An 18,627-nucleotide genomic window follows, 5' to 3' on the forward strand; every position below is an offset into this window, starting at 1 on the left:
CAATGTTATAGCTATCGTGGAGTTGGTGGTCCAATGAGTGATGAATATCAAAGATTGAATCTCTTAGCATTGCAATTTCATCAGCCATAGTATTTTTCTCCATTTTAACTTGAGCCAATTCAGCGTTGAGTTGATTTAACATATTATTACATTTCTCATAAGTGACATTTAATGATGAAACTTTTGATTGGAGGTCTTTAATAATCTTGCTCTGGACTCGCGAACCTTCAGGGGTAGATTGCGAGAAGTTCGAGGTACTAGGTAAATTGTTGTACATATATTCAGACTCACGGTTAGCTTGAACGTAATGTTTGTTTCTGTCCAGATAAGATGTCCTGATCCTGAATTTTTTTTGATCCATATCGACTGTATAATTTGGATGTCGTGTGATGTATACCTGCCTGTTATATTTTCCAAGTCATGAGGAAAAAAATGTGCATAGGTTCAACCACGATGACGCCACAACAGAGAAATATTAATCGTATACACGAAACACTCAAATAGTAGGTAGGTACCTAGGTACCTAATCCTAACCTAGGAATCGAATAAATGTTGTAATTACGAAAAACTATTGTAATACCGAAGTGACACACTACGTGGCGAACACACGAGTGTTATGTTACTGTCTATATTTTATTATATTATATATGTATAGGTTCCTAAGTCCTACTATGAGAAACAACAGTTCAATTAGTACAAATTGTTTCCCGAGTCCGTCTATAATAATATTGTCTAAGCTACTTAATAGGGAAATTCTATAAGTAATGTCTTTGTTGAAGAATGCCATTAGGTCTAAAATAAATAACGATTACAATAACCAAAAATGTGATAAACTTAAAGAATACGCCTATAATATAACATTAATTAGTTTTTAATGCCAGCGTAGAATACCTATTAGCAGTGTTGCGCTTTAGATAAATTTATCTAGATATGTTATCTAGATAAAAACTTCACATCTTTATCTTATCTAGATAAAAAATAAAATCGACATCTAATTTTTATCTAGATAAAAATTATAGCCATCTAGATATATTTATCTAGATAATTCACAAGACCCATAGCTAATAATTAGTAATAACTATTTTACAATATTATCATTCAATATAAAATAGATAACTTAATAAGAAATCTAATTTGTATTACTTGCAAAAATTGATTCTAAAATAGTTTTACATAGCATTTATTATTAATTATGAATAATGCACAGATATAAACTACTATTATAGTATATTATAACTGTTGAATAATGACGATTTATTATGTCAATATCCATAGGAGATGCGAATTATTTATAAAATTTTATAATATGACCCATACAGGGGAAGTCTCACGCCCGTATACGATTTATGATTTTGCGAACGCCGAAAGAGCCTTTACAAAAATTAGAACTGGAGCTACTCCTCCATACATAGAGTATACTCTATGCCACCATAGGTCCTATGGGTAAACAGGGTTTAACATCATGTTGGTTTACGAGCTCGTTCCCTATGCTCAGACTTCAAATCATAGATAAACGTAAACCGAATATTATAGAATATTTTATTATTATATTATATAAAAATATATTTAAATATATATATTATTCATATATTCTGTGTTAAAACTATGGAAAATAGCATTTGTGTAATATACCAGTAAAAAGGGAAATGGTTACTTTGTACTCATATAGTTATATGATATTCAAAATTTCTTTAAATTTACTAAATAATTTAATAAATATTTACTAGGCTTAAACTTTAAATGTATAACTATTTAATAAGAATTACAATAACAACACAGTTTCTATAGTACAAATTAAGTAAATTTGATATGTCAATTATTAGAGCCTGGGTCTTAAGTTTTCACCAATTTTATGTTTGATGGGAGTGAAAATAAAGACTTCATTAAATACAGATGCGTATCACAAAATAATTTTTTTTTTGCATTATTCAGAATCTTTTTTTATGTTTGGGATAATATGATGTCACCAACTTATCTTTAGCATGCTTGGAATATTGTCTAATTATGTAAATATTGTAATAAAAATACAAATTTTTTTAATTTTCAATTATTAGTATAAATTTAAATTTTGAAATAATACCTTATATAAATATCTAGATAAAAATTATTTTATCTATCTATATCTAGATAAATTCAATTTCTACAGTATCTATCTATATATAGATAATTTTGAATTCAGATATCTTATCTATATCTGGATATATTTTTTTTATCTAAGCACAACACTGCCTATTAGCATTGAGTATAGATAGTATACTCAATGCTATTAGGTAGGTATATTATTCTAGCGCTGTCCCACCCGGCGTTTCACGAGCAAAGTAACCTTAGGTGAAAACTGAGATTTTTTTACTCTGACAAAATTATAAGGAAATAAAAGTAAAAGTTCATGGATTTAAAAACGCATTAAATTGTATGTATACCTACCTATTATGACGTATATTCCTGATTTTCTGTTGAGTATTCACCCGTATGCAGGGGTTTTTGTGGCAAATCCTACATGGTAGATATATAAAGGTACTATCTTAGTGTACCTTAGTTATAGTGTACCTAGGTTTACGGAAAATTGGCCTTAGTTCAATATAACTGAATATATTTAGACAACAAATGTTTAACCTTCAAGATGGCACGCTGAACAGTTTTGTACTTTTATATTTTATAATCTACTTTTACCTTATCAGTGGTCAACAGATCGATGACAATAATGGACGCAAAATACAACAGTGCCATTTCATGTACCTACCTAGATTATTATTTCATTACAACTGCAGTTTTTCCGTTTTCGTACGCTTTTAGTACACAGTTGGTACTAATAGGTGCCTACATATAATGCCAGTCGAAGAAATACAAAGAATATTATATTATAATATAATATAAATTTATAAAGAATAAAGAAAGCGGTTTATAATAAAGTAAATACATTAACATTTGATATATACCTAGGTACGATTATCACTATATATTAGGACTGTTGTAAAATGTACAAGGTAGCATATGTCTTTCTCCAAGGTCTTCTCTATCTCTGTACCAAATTTCATTAGAATCAATTCAATGGCTTATTGCGAAAGCGTAACAGATAGATAGATAGACATGATTTTGCAGAAGTACTTTCACATTTATAATATTAAAAGTATGGATAAATAGGGATAGGGAAGTAGGGTAGTCCGAACTTCAGACTCTCATTAAAAAATATTGTTGATTAACGCTCAACTTTTTTTTTAATATCCACTAACAACAACTAATGAGAACGTTGTATTACATTTTCAAGTTTTTTACAGAGCAAATTTTTTTTATAGACATTAATTTAAAAAAAAAACTAATAATAATAAAAATGCATAGGTTGCCTACAAATAACGCAATAGGATTCAAAATATTTTGAATATTTTATGGTGTATATAAAAATATAAAATACTCATATATACATTCAGTGAAATTGTCTTGTATCTATATGGTCAATTGTTTTAGAGTTACACCAAATACTAAAATTTATGTTGCAGTTATCCCAAATTTTTTTTTGGTTTTTCTCGGTGCTTTTGAAAACTACTGGAAACTTTAAAATTATACCTCGCCGAATCACCAACTAGATTCACTTTCCCATCGGAAAAAATACTGAAGTTGAAAATCTAAGCATTATTTCGACTACTTATTGTTTACACAGATACGAATAAAATAAATTTAAACAAAATAGATTTTTCTTGAAAACGGGTTTTCCGTAAAAATTCAAGTTTACATTGTTTTGTGCTATTTTATTATTGAGAATAAAAATACTGTATATTTCCCGAAGAACCACCAATAATGGATCTAATTGTTTGCTTCAATACATGATGATGACAGATAGCCAACTAACAACAGTATGATTAGTATGACTGAATGTCCGAATTTTACTACAGACATTTTTTATTTACCTAATTTAGAATTTAGAGTTTTAGACTGACCATAAATATGATCTGATTTGATTTTATTCTGGTATTTAGGAAAAAAATAAGTAGGTTCTTTTTCAATATTGAAAATTATGTATTAATTATTATTAAGTAAAAAAATAATGACATACAATCGTAATACAATTTTTATCAAGTTAAATACTTAATATTATATAATGTATAAAAAGAAAATGGAAAATATTTAGGTATATAATTATAATATCATATAATATGAAGCCTATCTATATCGAATAAAAAAAAAGATCGTTCAATCATATTTAATAATAAAAAGAGATTAAGCCTAAGTTTTACATCGTGTTTTGAAACATAATTTTAAATTAAAATAATTTTTTTTTTATGATTGAATGCGACCTAATAAATATTATTATTATATGTGTCTGTCGCCTATTATATTATGCCGATGGTGCCATACCCAAGCACTTTTGGGTAGTGGTCGACGGGCACCTGGCCGACGAAACAAGGACGACTATTAATCGTGGCAGTTGCTTCGTCGACGTCGATTCCCGTCGTCCGACCATCCCAACCACAAATTAAACTTTCGTTAAACATTTTGAATACGCGTAAACGAGTTTAAGAACTATTATATATACATAGGCGTAGCCAGTATTCTCGTTTGCAATTTCTTATGTGATGACTATATTATTTATGTAAAAAATTATTAATTTTTAAGCCATTATAGCCATTATTGTAATTATTGTAATTATTCACACAATTTTTGTATAGTTGAAAATCAAATTTGGTTTTAAAACCCAACGGTTTTTATCATTGGTATCATTTAAACTTATCTCGACGAAGTATAAACAATAGGCCTTTTTTTTTTTTTTTTGGGGGGGGGGGGGGTTGGCATTCAGTTTTACCGAGGTACACCTGGCACTACGCCTATGATTATACATAAATAATTATTGTAAATTCCGTGTGGCTGGATGGTCGATGATGTGGCCGGATTTCCGGTCACTCTGCGATTGGCTGAGGCAGTGTGGAGTTGATGACGCACTCGACCGCCTGAGCAGGATCGTACGCGGCGATTATATCTGCTATGCTGTTGGCTGTGCCGAAGACCAGAGCCAAGACACCGACAACGATCAGTACCAGGTTCCTGATGGTCATCCAGACGGTTACTTCATCCCAGTATGTGGCGAACTCTATGATCAAGGGCACAATGATGCCGAGCAGCGAGAAACAGAAGGCACCGATGAGTCCAATGAACGGACCGATTGTCGGTACAGCTACCGCGATCAACACTGCAAAACCACAACCAAGCATACAGACATTATTATCATTAAAATATCAAATATAATACAACTCATAGTCACAGTCGATTACTTATTTAGACCTAAATATTTTTGTTTTTTGGGATGAGGGGAGGCGGTAGGGGCAGAGGTTTAAATTTGGAAATTAAATGTGAACATTTTTAATTTTAGTAGGTATATATACTAAAAATATATCCTATAATTATTTAATGTTAATTGGATATATAATTGACTCCAATATTATGATTTATAAGTAACAACACCGGGTTGGTTCTGTTAAACGTAAAATTGCTGTGTTGCACGTGAGTTATAGAGAGAAAATAAATGAAATAGTGCGCTAACATCATTTTAATTAAATTATTATATTGCTATCTAAATATAATTATACATAAATTAATGTACGTTTGGATAGGGCACTATAGATACAGGTATGCTACGTCGCCATTTTGCGACTAATAATGTTATGTAAATTTGAATTTCTCCCCCTTTATTTTGTCATTTTATCATTGATAAATGAGTCGCAAAATGGTGGCATAGCATACCCATTTTATGTAGAGCCTTAGTATTTGGATGGGGCTTATAAACTTGGAAACTACTCAACCAATAGGGCATAGGCATACAATTGTTCACACATATTTCTTGATACTCTGGAAGTGATTATATAGTTTCGTTTTTCAACCCCTTACGGCTCACAAAAATCAATTTTTTTTTTATTAATTTATAGATAATATTAAGTTTGTGGGCTGAATACGATTTATTTTTTGACTTGTTTTTTCATGTATCGCTTTGTTCACCGCTATAGAAACGCAAACAAATAATATAAATATTAAAAATCCATCTATAATTCTTAATTCATTAAATTTCTATCAAAATGTAGCATGCTACAACATATCTTTCTGCTGCACTATACCAAAAATATATGTGTGATTACTCGATTTTCATTGAAGAGGAAAAATATCTAGTATTCATATAGTATAGGGTATTACCATAGGTTTCAGAAAACAAAAAAAAATTGTTATGCGATATTACGGAAATTATAGAAAGAAAGATATTTTTATTTAAGTAATACAATTTTGAGAAAATGAACTATTTATAAATTTATAAATAATTCAAAATTGTAAAATATATTATTTTGTCTTTCAAAATAGAAAAAGTAAAATATCGAACCAAAAGCAGCGTGCAATTATTAAAATGCATGGTGGTTAGCGGTAGGTACTCACCAGATGCAATCACCAGAACCGTTCTTAAAACGTAGTTATGCAAAATTGTGGTTCTTTCAAAGGTTTCCTCGATTTTGTTCCACATGATTTCCAAGCATACGAAAAACTGTAGACCGTACGTACAAAACACTGCTAAACTGATGCATATTTTAGCCACCTGGGCGGCACTGTAAAGACACACAAAAACATAAAGTTAAAGTTACTACGCACTCGTCTAAAATCATAGGCCGTATACACTATACAGGTTTGGGCAAGTTACTCTAAAACTATGTAACTAAGTTACAATAGTTAGATACTTTTATGTTGAGTAACTAGATGCAAGTTACAGTTATGTGAATAATAAGTTACATTCAAAGTTGAAAGTTACATTGGTAAATGCTATAATTTATGAAATCATTAGTTTTTTTTAATTAAGACAAATATAAATTTATTTTTTAATAGGTAATTCAGTTGGTAAATGGCAGAAATGATAGGTTGTTTTTAGACTACCTGTATTGGCGGGGTCGATACAGTAAGAATCGATGCTACATTGGCGAAATCGCTAGTGGTTCCCCCGTTTTTACAATAGACACAAATGAACACAGATGCAATCAAACAATATTAATCCAAAAAACTACTAAAATACGACACAATTAAGCACATAAATATGTAAAATGTTATTATTTTTAATAAGCTGTTGACGCATTTATTCATATTTATAAATTAAAGTAGGTAATGATTATAATATGTTTAAAAAAATATTTTTGAAAAACACCAAACTTTTTACATTCAATATATTGTAGACTTTTCTGTATATTGCAAAAAACAGTATCAGAAATATCAGAAACTTTGAGTTAACAATACATATGGTGTGACTAATAGTTGTGTTTAAGATAAGTACTATAAGCTGAAAATAAAATAATCCAATTTGATATTAGACAGCGTGCCTATATTAGTTTATCTCAAAAATCACAAAACTAGAAATATATTATAATACTAGCTGAATCACACAGGAAAAAAAATTGATTAATTAACTCCTTTTGAGTATAATTCGCTGTGCATATTATGGAAGAAAAATCATATTATATTTTAATTTTTAGCCATCCCGTGTGAGGTTGTCCGTGAAATTCTTATGGTTATGTAAACAGTATATTATCAGGTAGGCAATCTACCTGCGGTAGATTGCGAACACTGCGAGGTGGATGATAAAATAAAACCTATATTACTATATAAGTATATCTTTGTTGTTGAAAAAAATGTTTATACAGTGTACCAAGTACCTAAAATAGTATTTAAGTCATAGTTGATCATCCCGAATTTTTAGAAGTATTTAATATTAATATATTAATATATTTTAAGGGTTATTTTATTTTAATTTATTTCGTTTTATTTTTACGGACAAATCGGCGTAATTGTACCTAGCTTTGTGAAATAATTCGTATATATAACCTGCAACCAAATGCAACCATTAATAAACATAAAAAAGTTTCAGTTTTCACCATGCATTTTGAGATCCCCGTTTGACTACCTCTTTAAAATATGAATATTAGAAAGTCCTTTCTTCTTGCACATTTAGATCATTAAAGGAACCACTATTCCATATATCAAGTAATTACGTTTTGTATTTTAAAACCAACTATGTATATTCAAATAAGATATTGCTTTATAGATGGCGCTACTGTTGTATTCTTACAACCCCTTAATTTCCCATTTACCCGTTGAATTTCCAAAAACCCTTTCTTAGCGGACTACATCATAATAGCTATCTGTATGCCAAATTTCAGCCCGATCCGTCCAATGGTTTGAGCTGTGCGTTTATAGATCAGTCAGACTTCCTGTTTTATATATACAGATAATATGCGACTATTTGCACCGGAGTTGTGGTACAAGGAAAACAAATATTACAAGATATGCGGTTATAGAGCTAGCTGCATGATATAATATACTCACAGGTCTTCAGTTGGAAGGTTTAACGTTATACTCGATTTTGTTGCTTCACCGTACTTCAAGTAACCGAAGAAACCGAGTAGAATGTACACAATGGTCACGCAGCCCATGCCTATGTTCAGCACGCCGAAAACTCCCAAAAAGCTTCTAGGCGTTTTCATGTTGTTTTCTAACGGCATCACCTTCAATAAATAAAAATAAGACATGAAGACGAACAGAATAAATACAATTTACGACAATAACTTTTACATGTTGATTTTGTGTTATTTAAAAAAAATAAAATAAAAACTATTAAGTAAAACTATATATTTTTAATTTTTAATTTTATATTAGTTTAATTTACTGAGAATTAAGCATCCTGTAGGACACATTGTCAATCAACTGATCTTGTCTAAAATATAATTTTAATTTATAACACAATATAAAACCTATGGGCTATGATGATGGTACAGTACTTAGGTAAGTACCTACTTCAATTATTTAAATTCAAATATGGGTCGTTATTTAAAAAAAAATAAAGAGTCGATGAAATGTAATGTTAAAAAAAAGCTTCAAATTATGAAAAAAAAATATTTTTAAAAACGATTTCATTCATTAGAAATATTATGCATCAAAGCTTATAGGAGGAAGAAGATTTATACTACCTACTAACTGTTTTTTGTTTAAAATAACTAATTGAATTATCGTGAGCACTTGGCTATAAAATATTTAAAAATTTTAAAACAAAAATGAATAGACAATGGTTAACTATTATTACAATTAAAAGATAAAACTTACAACTTATAACATGTAAAATTCTTAAAATAAAATAAATTTAAATTTTGTTTAATATTGTTCAAAAACTTTAAAAATGACTCAAAATCCTAAAATGTTCTAAAAATGAAAAAAATTACTACACCATTTAAAATTGTCAAAAAAAGGCAATTCAAAAATACATGGAATACGCAAGTTATAAAACGAGCATCGCGTGGCCAGATTCAAGAAAACGATTTGAAGTGCATCGAAATCCCATCCAAATTATTATTAATAAAAAAAAAAAGAATGATGGACTATATAATATTATGAATAATACATTTTATTTTATTGTTTACTTTATTGTCTTTGAAAACCATTATTTAACCATTTGCCTCATTTCATTTATAATATTAATTTTTATTTTATTACATGACCTATGCAATTTAACGAACAAAGGGTGATGGTGAGGGGCACATATAGCACCTCACTATTGCGATTATAAAAACGTATATCCCACCCCATAACCAATTCCTAATTGCACCACTGTTTAAACGTACCACTCCAATGGCTTCCATGGCAAACACGGTGAGACAGAAGTATGTTGGGAACGTTTCAAGTGTTCCCACAGCTGGCCTTTCTGAAATGTTTGGTACGTCACACAGCGTATAGTAAAATGTGATGCCCAGACCGGTGGCCATCAACAGGTTGGCAACCATAGACACGGGCGCCAAGTATTTGAGATTGGGCACGTAGCTGAGCAGTATAAGAGGTATGAGCAGTATCGAAATAAAGTACCGAAGGTTCAGCTCGTAACCCATGTGATGTGTAAACAGTTGTTCGAAGTTAGAAGCGATGATCACAGTGTACACGCTGCACGTTCCAAAGTATGTGACGAATAGCAGCCAGAGCACCGACTGGCGGGTTATCAACGAGAACTTTCGAGACCATTGTGGTCCGTTGGCAAACGCCACTTCAGCCACATCTGCGTAGCTCATGGATGACACTTTTGTCCGCCTATAAAGCGTGTGAGCACATTTCACCTGTAAAACAACAAGAGTATACGTGTAATACTATGTATAATTAGTGGCGCCAAAATATATATTTACCTATGGGCTATGACTGTGGTTTTAGTAGGTAGGGGGTCAACTTTGTCATTCTTTAGTTATCTTATGAAAATTTTTTTAATAGACAACATAAAAAGTAAAAACTATGCTTGGTGTATGGTAAGGTAATTATAAGAAATAGGTGGGTGTCAAAATTTTAGGTGGAGACGTCTAATGTCATAGGTAAAAATATGTTGGACTTCTGTGGCACTGTGTATAATCAATGATAATACGTGTTATAACACTGAAATAATCTAGGAACATTATTTTAGATCTGATTTAAAATATTATAGTCTATATTATTATAATAGGTATATACACTACCTACTGACTATAAAACTGAACGTATAATATATAATATTAGATGATAGAATATACTAACTATAGATTAGGAGTAGTTATATACTGCATCAAATTCGTATGTATTGTCAATATATTATATTACCAATAATGACTATGTACTAATAATCATATGGTATGACAATATAATAATATAAAAAATCTATTAATATAATGAATTGTATCTTTATTTTTTTTTATATGAACAAAATATTATATATTTTTTTGCATTTACAAAACAAATCATATTTAATAAAATGTATTGAAAACCGGCTCATTTTAAATAATTTATTTTTTGAAAAAATGTCTTCAACAACACTTTTTTGAAATGAATAACATTTTAATAGACTTGAGTTATGTAGATAGAACAGGTAGCCATGTTGGTATTACGTAATTTAACAAATATTTAAAGTTGTTAACAATATTACTTAATAGTATAAGTTTAAAAAAAAAGATCAATTTAATCTATCTAATATACTGCATAGTTGTACCTATAAACTACATAATATATTATTTTTAACAAGTTGTGTTTGCGTGTGTAAGTGCGTGAATGAAAATAAAGGCAAATCATCATTGTTATAGTATATTTACATATAGGTATAGAATTTAATAAGCAGGTAATAAAAAACTATAATGCATATTTGGAACGTTATGAAAATATTATAGGACGATAACAACTAGGTACTAACAAGTTTATAATGAAATTAATACCTAATACATCCTCTCTATACATATAATATTATAGAGTTCCCAAAATTGTATTAAAATATTGTTTGGTTATTTTTCTTCTATAAAATGCATTATTTTGAATCGATGATAAAAATAATAATTTGACTTTAAATAATATAAAAGAAAACCGATAAGACTTGTTTGATTATATACTTTGCACATTATAACGTAGATAGTAACTAATAGATATATGATTGATTGACCTGTGGTGTGCCTCATTACCTATGTATAAATGCTATAATTTACTATAAACCTAACAAAAAAAATATATATTTACATATAGTATTTAAGATATTCAACAACTAACCAGTAAATACGAGCAATAAGTGCACACGAACGACACACACAGTGTTGCGAATATGCCGGTTATAAGTCCCGAACACTGGAAAGCTAGCGGCATGGCCAGGATACCAGTTCCTAGAGATGCTTTGAGTAAGTGAGTCAGGGTCTCACCATTGCTGTAAAAATTTAAATAATTAGTGTATAATAAATTATTACTGATAATGTTTAATTATTCATGCAGATACCTGGTACAGCTGATACCCCTACAGCCCTATAGCCACAGAGCCACGCCGAGGGCTTGGAAAGGTGTGCGCCTGCCAGGGGTGCAAAATATCGAGTAGGAATGGGGGTGCAAAATTTGATATCATTAAATTTGAATTCGAAAAAAAAATATTTCAATATATTAATATTTGTTATTAGATGCGAGTTGATTAATACTGTGTTATAAATTTAACACATAAATTTATAAACCTATTTAAACCTCAAATTTACTATTGATTATTGAAATTAATTTTCTTTTAAGACGATCGACGATAACTGGTACCTACCGAATTATATCGTAAAGTAATAGATTTTATTTATAATTATGCATATATTTCTACACGTATAGGTACAAGCCGCAGGAAATATGAATGTGTTTCCTGTGGCCGATAATAATAAAAATAGAACGACTGCAATATATGTATATGTGCATCTAAGATGGACTACACATCAATCATCAAAGCATTTGCCTTCAAAAAGACCAGAAAAGTTAAATTTGTTTAATAAATATATTGTACTAAATTCTATTTAATTTGAAGTATTATTTGTATCATTTTATTTAAATTTTTTATAAGATTCTTGTTTATGTGGAACTGTTTTTAAGAATTTGTTATAAAAGTATGTAGTACACATCAATCAACTTCGAACTTTTAATTTTTATTTTGAATTTGAAATATTCTTAAAATGTTGTTATTTTAATTGATAAAATAATAAACTTAACTTTTAAGCTTTAAAGTAAACATTGATTATTTTTTTTGGGGAGGCGCAAATTTTTATTTTGCCAGGAGCGCCGCTTTATAGATATGCCCAGCTCTGGCCCTAGGTACCTATATACCTACAATTATTGAATTTATATATTAGGTACAAACATTGATTAAATCAATAGTCCCCACCTACTAATGAATAATACTAATGCTGATATAATTTTGGTATTGTAATATTGATTTTCATGATTAGTATTAAATTCATTGTAATAACTAATATTGTTCCTATATAATTTTCAGAAGCAAAGTCGAGAAAAATTAATTTTGTTTAGATTTATTATTATTATTATACTATTTACTTATTTGAATTGTATTATTAAGTTTAATGATTAATTGGTTAAAATAAAAAGTAAAAACTATTTATACTTTATATTTTGTTTTTAAAGTTTCTATTATTTCTGAAGTAATTGACTTCATTTCTTGTTGTGGTTTTTAAATATTTAAATATACTAAACAGTAAACATTCAGTATTTAAATGAGTTTTTTTTTAGAAATATTGAAATTGGTGACGTCTTAAATTAAATAAAAAGGTTATAATAAATTACATTACATTATATTGGTATACAACTGATTTGTTTTAAATCATTATTATAATTTATAAATACTAATAAAATTATTAATTTTATGTTATTTATATCGTTGGGGCAGAACTACAAAACTGCCTCACAATGATATTTTTCCCTGGGCATCGCAATTACTATAAGAGTGAATCTGTTATAATTTATAGATAGATACTACACTCACGTAGTTGGGTGTTCCAAATTTCTCTCGAGAAATGGATCGAAGTAGTCGATGCCATTCAGATGTGCGACTTCACTCTTTTCTTGACATTTGAATGGTCTTAGTCTGAAATAAATAATATACCAAGTAAAAATAAACATATAATATTATTATGACATACTATATACATATATAAAAAAATATTTAATATGTTTAATGTTACAATCATCGATGAAAAGCATGAAAAGATACAACAGATTTAAGGCTACTTAAACCTTATCCCCTATTCTTGATAGAAAGCGAACGATACATGACGTACCAAATATTACAACTGTTTATATATCAAATGGAAATTAAGATCACTTTCTTAATATGATAACAGTGGTATTAAATTATGCATTGGAATACAAAAATAATATTTTGAGCTAAATCTATAGAAAACCATGACATTTTTCATAAAATATTTAACTATATTTATATACAATATTCATTGTATAGGTCCTATAGTACTATCTTTAAATATATTTTTAGTTTTAACAGTTCATATTTTTTTTAACATTCAAAAACTAATGTACATCATTATTTAATAACGTTATCATAGGTGCATATAAATGCATATATGTATATGTTATGTATTGTTTTAATTTTTGTCGATAACATTGCATTTATTATAGGTATATTGTAATTATTTAATTATTATAATAGTACATATTACTACATAAATTATTCGAAATTCTATCTACAAACAATCATAAACAATTATTGTGGATCAATTAAATTTTATAGATTATGAGCGCAGCGACGAATGTATTGATTTTACAATGATGATTGTTTATTTTTATTGTTTTTTATTTTTGTGTCTGTCATAAACTTTTAGGACAGTAAAAATGGTTGGATTTTCTTCAACAATATCTTTTTTGATAGGAAACTGAATCTAGTAGGTACTTTGGTGGGGGGTGTGGGGGGGGGGGTCAAAAGTAAAAATTTCCCAGTAGTTTTCAAAAAAAATCTAATTTGGTTTTTGGTGCAACTTTTAAACAAATAACTGTAAGTATATGAAATTTTGACTGAATGTATATATTAGCATTTTCTATACACCATAACATTTTGACTTGTTCAGAGCTGTTTATGGACATTTTCAGTTTCCATTTTTTTTAGTATTATTTTCAATAAATATAAACAAAATTTTATTTGTTTATACTTTTTAAAAAAGCTTGAAAATTTAATAGAAGGCTCCTAAAATATTGTTTCAAAGGCAGATGAAAAAAATGAAAAATCCATATTCACAGTTTTTTTTATAAGCATTTAAATTTCAAATATTGAAAAATACGTAAAAATTACGAAAATTTTAAGTTAGAAATTCATAAAAAAATTTCTTTTTAAATCTGTGATTTGAAAATGTAATACAAGATTCCTCATAAATTAGTCTACTTTTATACAAAAAAAAAAAAAATTTCTACAAGAAAGTCAAATTAAATTTTTATGAACGTTTGAAATTCATATTTTTACAACATATTTGATATTCACTCGACTTCTCATGTGAAGATTTTCTTATTTTATTGTAATTAAAAAACAAATGACTGTAGATACTTTAAAATTTCACTGAATGTTTATATAAGCATTTTCTATACACCATACAATTTTGAAAATAATTTGACTCTTTTTGAGCTTTTTACGGACATTGTCTAAGTTTTTAAATTTTTTTTTAAAAAGTTTTTTTTTTCTATAATATCAATAAAATTGTATTTGTTTAGTAAAAAATCATGAAAATGTAATGCAAGGCTCTTGATATATTGATAGCAGTTGAAAAATATTAAAAATACATACCTAGACACAATTTTTTTTTTATAAGCATTTAAAATTCGAATTTTGACAAAATTTATCAAATTTAAAATTGAATAATTATTTAGTAGTTAAAAATGTATAAAATGTTCAGCTTTTTTTGCTAAGTATTGAAAATTTAAAACAAGAATTCCATGTATATAGGTTATATATAAATTACTTTATTCACCTTATAATATCATCAAATATACTTACTAATATCATAGGCTGACTGACCGTTTTTCGCTCTGAATTGTTTTTCTTATATTATGATATTATATCATTGAATTCAAATTTAACACCATCCATTACGGTGACCCACTTGTAACCTACTGTACAGCAGAGCGACATCCACTTACCCACCTTTTTAATTTTAATTTGAATAATTATTTTGTAGTTAAAAATTTATAAAATGTTCAACTTTTGTATCTAAGAATTGAAAATTTAGAACAAGATTCCACGTAAGTAATTAATTCTGTTACCAAAAAATCTAAAAATTACATTTACACAGTTTATTTTTATAGTCATTTTAAGTTCAAATTTGGATGAAATTACTTATTAAAAACCTGGAATAACTAGGTATTTTAGTTATTTTATCGTGATTGTATAATATATTTCGTGGGTATACTTAAACTTCTTAAGTATACTATTATATTATATCTATGATAGTATCACGGTTTGTTGTTGATGTATAACGCGTTATAAATACTTAATGGATATTGTGATATGATTAATTTGGAATTTATTATAGTTACCTATTATAGGTCAATTTTTTTTTTAATACCATAAATAATATTATGTCTTATACCTAGACTGACATACCGTCTCCGCTCAGAATCGTTTTTCTTATACAATGATATTATATCATTGAATTCAAATTTAATACCATCCATTATACAGTGACCCACTTGTAATTTACTGTACAACAGAGCGACATCCACTTACCCACCTTTTTTTTATATTGAGAAAGGAACATTGAAAAATTAACTTTGCTAGAGTAAAAAAAAAATCGTGAACATTTAGATATTATTAAAGTAACTATAGTTCATGATTAAAATTTACGTTAGGTGGCGGAAAACCAACGACGTTACACGAGTGAGCGTCATGTCATCGCGTCGTTGACGACTGACAATTGGATGGGTGTTATCACTGATATTCAAGGTTGAATACCTGCTCGTCAGACGGTCAGTGCAGACACGTATGCAATAACCATTCAAAAAAAACTATTGACCTATAAATATTGATTTTTGTAATCACCAAATATTCAATCAGGCAATTCATTATTATTGTCGTTGCAATGATATATATAGTATAAAGTTTACTATTTATATTTATAGGTTTTAGCTGCTTGGATAATCAAAGATTATACTACCGTTTCTTAATGTTTTTTATCAGTGGACGCTTTTAATGTCCACTTTTGTCGTGAACTCGTAGTCTCTACTTTGTCTTAATACCTAGTTGTATTGCAACACAATATGTATAAAGATTATTTGAAACCAAAATAACAATAATTGTGTATTTCAAATAATTATAATTATTTGATATAAAAAAATATTTCCAAAAGTTTTTAAAATATCAGAGAACCCGGACTTTTAAATTTAAATTTATGACATGAATGCTATTGCATTTTATTATTACAGACATACTTAGATCATAGCTTATTGGATGAAAGCGGAATTATCGTGTCCAGTTCGACACAAATTCTGTTGCGGTGTTTCAATTTTGTCGATACGATATAAGTTTATAACCAGAACCAGGATTTATATGCAACAGCATGTTTTTTTTTGGTACTTTTGATTACTGATTTTGTCAGTAATGTCCACGAATCACCTCATGATGAGATAAATGGTGGTATTTTTATGTTGCATGTTTTTGCATATTTTGGATAAAATCTATATTATTGCATATATTTAAAAAAAATAATATTATTGCATATTTCGATTATAAGAATGTAAAAAATGCATGTTTTATAGTATATTTCGTAAAACTTGGTTTTTTTGTCAAATATAAATTTTATTTCATGTAACATGCACGTAGTTAATGTGAATTATACATCTTATTTTATTTTATTTCTAAATAATATTATTTTAAGACAAACAACCTATCATTGATGTATTTTAATAAATAAATATTTTTTTTGTAACTATATTTTAGTGTTTATCTTATAAAAAATTAAATGCATATGTTTGCATATTTTGGTATATAAAATGCATATTTTAAAATTTTTTATTGCATGTAAATCCTAGACCTGCTTATAACCCAGTTCACGATTACAATTACATCGTAGTTATTAATAGTACATTACCGACCTCAAACGTTATTTTGCTATAGTTCAAGAGTCAATTGTATCGATAAAATATTCAATCTAACTATTACACGTGAATTGCCATACGATTAAAATAAACTTAAAATAATCAAAATGCGAATATACCTTTAGATGGATTAATTTAAGTAATTTCCTCGAATGTTTTAAAATTAGTACCTACTTCAGTACCTAAGTGTTATGGAACCCATATATTATGAACCCCAGGGTTCCGCGCAAGATAGTTTAAGAAACACAGGATTAGACTATCAATAGCATTATTCTCCTGTTAATATTGTGATGTCCCTGGGAAATAGTTTGAATATTAATATTTTTAATATTGAATATCTATAGCAATTTGAATTAAGCTTAATAACCATTCAATTCTAATATTCTACTTACTTATTTCTTATAATATTGTATTATTATTAAAATATTAACATTGTTGTTCAATCTTTATTATATTGTAATTTTTTGTTTGCCAATTTATAAATTTGTGAAACGATATAATATTATTATACCCATAAATCTGTTTTTTATTATATATATTATGTAAACTGTAAAGTTTTAATTCCGTAAATAAAGAATATTATTATTAATAATGTTTACTATTGATGAATAGGTTCCACGTAAATATGTGTATAAATTACTTTATTCAAAATAATATCATCAAATATACTTAGTAATATCATAGGCTGACTGACCGTTTTCGCTCAGAATCGTTTTTCTTACACAATAATGATATTATATCAGTATATTATTCTGTAAGCAAAAAATCTCAAAAATATATCACGGTTATTTTCTGTTCAAATTTGGAGGAAATTACATATTAAATGGGTAACCAAGAATAACAATTTTAGTTATTTTGTTGTAATCTTATAATTAATATTTAATTAATGTTCCTATATAAAGGCTAGGTTTTAAAGGTTTTAAACTGTATTGGTTTTTGTTTTTCAAAAACATTTTGCATGTCCATATATAAAAAAATCAAACAGAAAAAATTGGCAATGTCTTCGAAGATAATTAATATACTTAGGGCCGTTCTTACCATCTACAGTTAAAGTTAACGAACACTTAATAACCGGCGGAATTCTGCGGGTAATATAATTTGTTATTAGCCGGGTTAACGTTAACCGACACATAACCGGACATTGTAGGAACAGCCCTTAATTAATGAAATGAGTGCTCATTTAAATTAAATATACTTTTTAAAATTGATACTAAATGTACACCATTT

At 28.0% G+C, this 18,627-nt stretch overlaps 1 protein-coding gene across 3 annotated transcripts in view; it reads right to left on the minus strand.

Annotated features, from left to right (window-relative positions):
* Nucleotides 1–4,194: 4,194 nt before the first annotated feature.
* The window catches only part of LOC100168237 (proton-coupled amino acid transporter-like protein pathetic), a 26,263-nt gene continuing 11,830 nt past the window's right edge, over nt 4,195–18,627 (minus strand). For all 3 annotated transcript variants that reach the window (XM_001951466.5, XM_016804869.2, XM_016804868.2), the window contains exons 3-8: nt 13,292–13,393; nt 11,548–11,698; nt 9,627–10,109; nt 8,338–8,516; nt 6,409–6,575; nt 4,195–5,179 (exon numbers count right to left, since the gene is read on the minus strand). In XM_001951466.5, coding sequence (XP_001951501.1) covers nt 4,890–5,179; nt 6,409–6,575; nt 8,338–8,516; nt 9,627–10,109; nt 11,548–11,698; nt 13,292–13,393 — 1,372 coding nt within the window. In that variant the 3' untranslated portion in view covers nt 4,195–4,889. The remainder of the gene's footprint in view (nt 5,180–6,408; nt 6,576–8,337; nt 8,517–9,626; nt 10,110–11,547; nt 11,699–13,291; nt 13,394–18,627) is intronic.

This window comes from Acyrthosiphon pisum, chromosome X (assembly GCF_005508785.2).
Source record: "Acyrthosiphon pisum isolate AL4f chromosome X, pea_aphid_22Mar2018_4r6ur, whole genome shotgun sequence".
Classification (NCBI taxonomy): Eukaryota; Metazoa; Arthropoda; class Insecta; order Hemiptera; family Aphididae; genus Acyrthosiphon; species Acyrthosiphon pisum.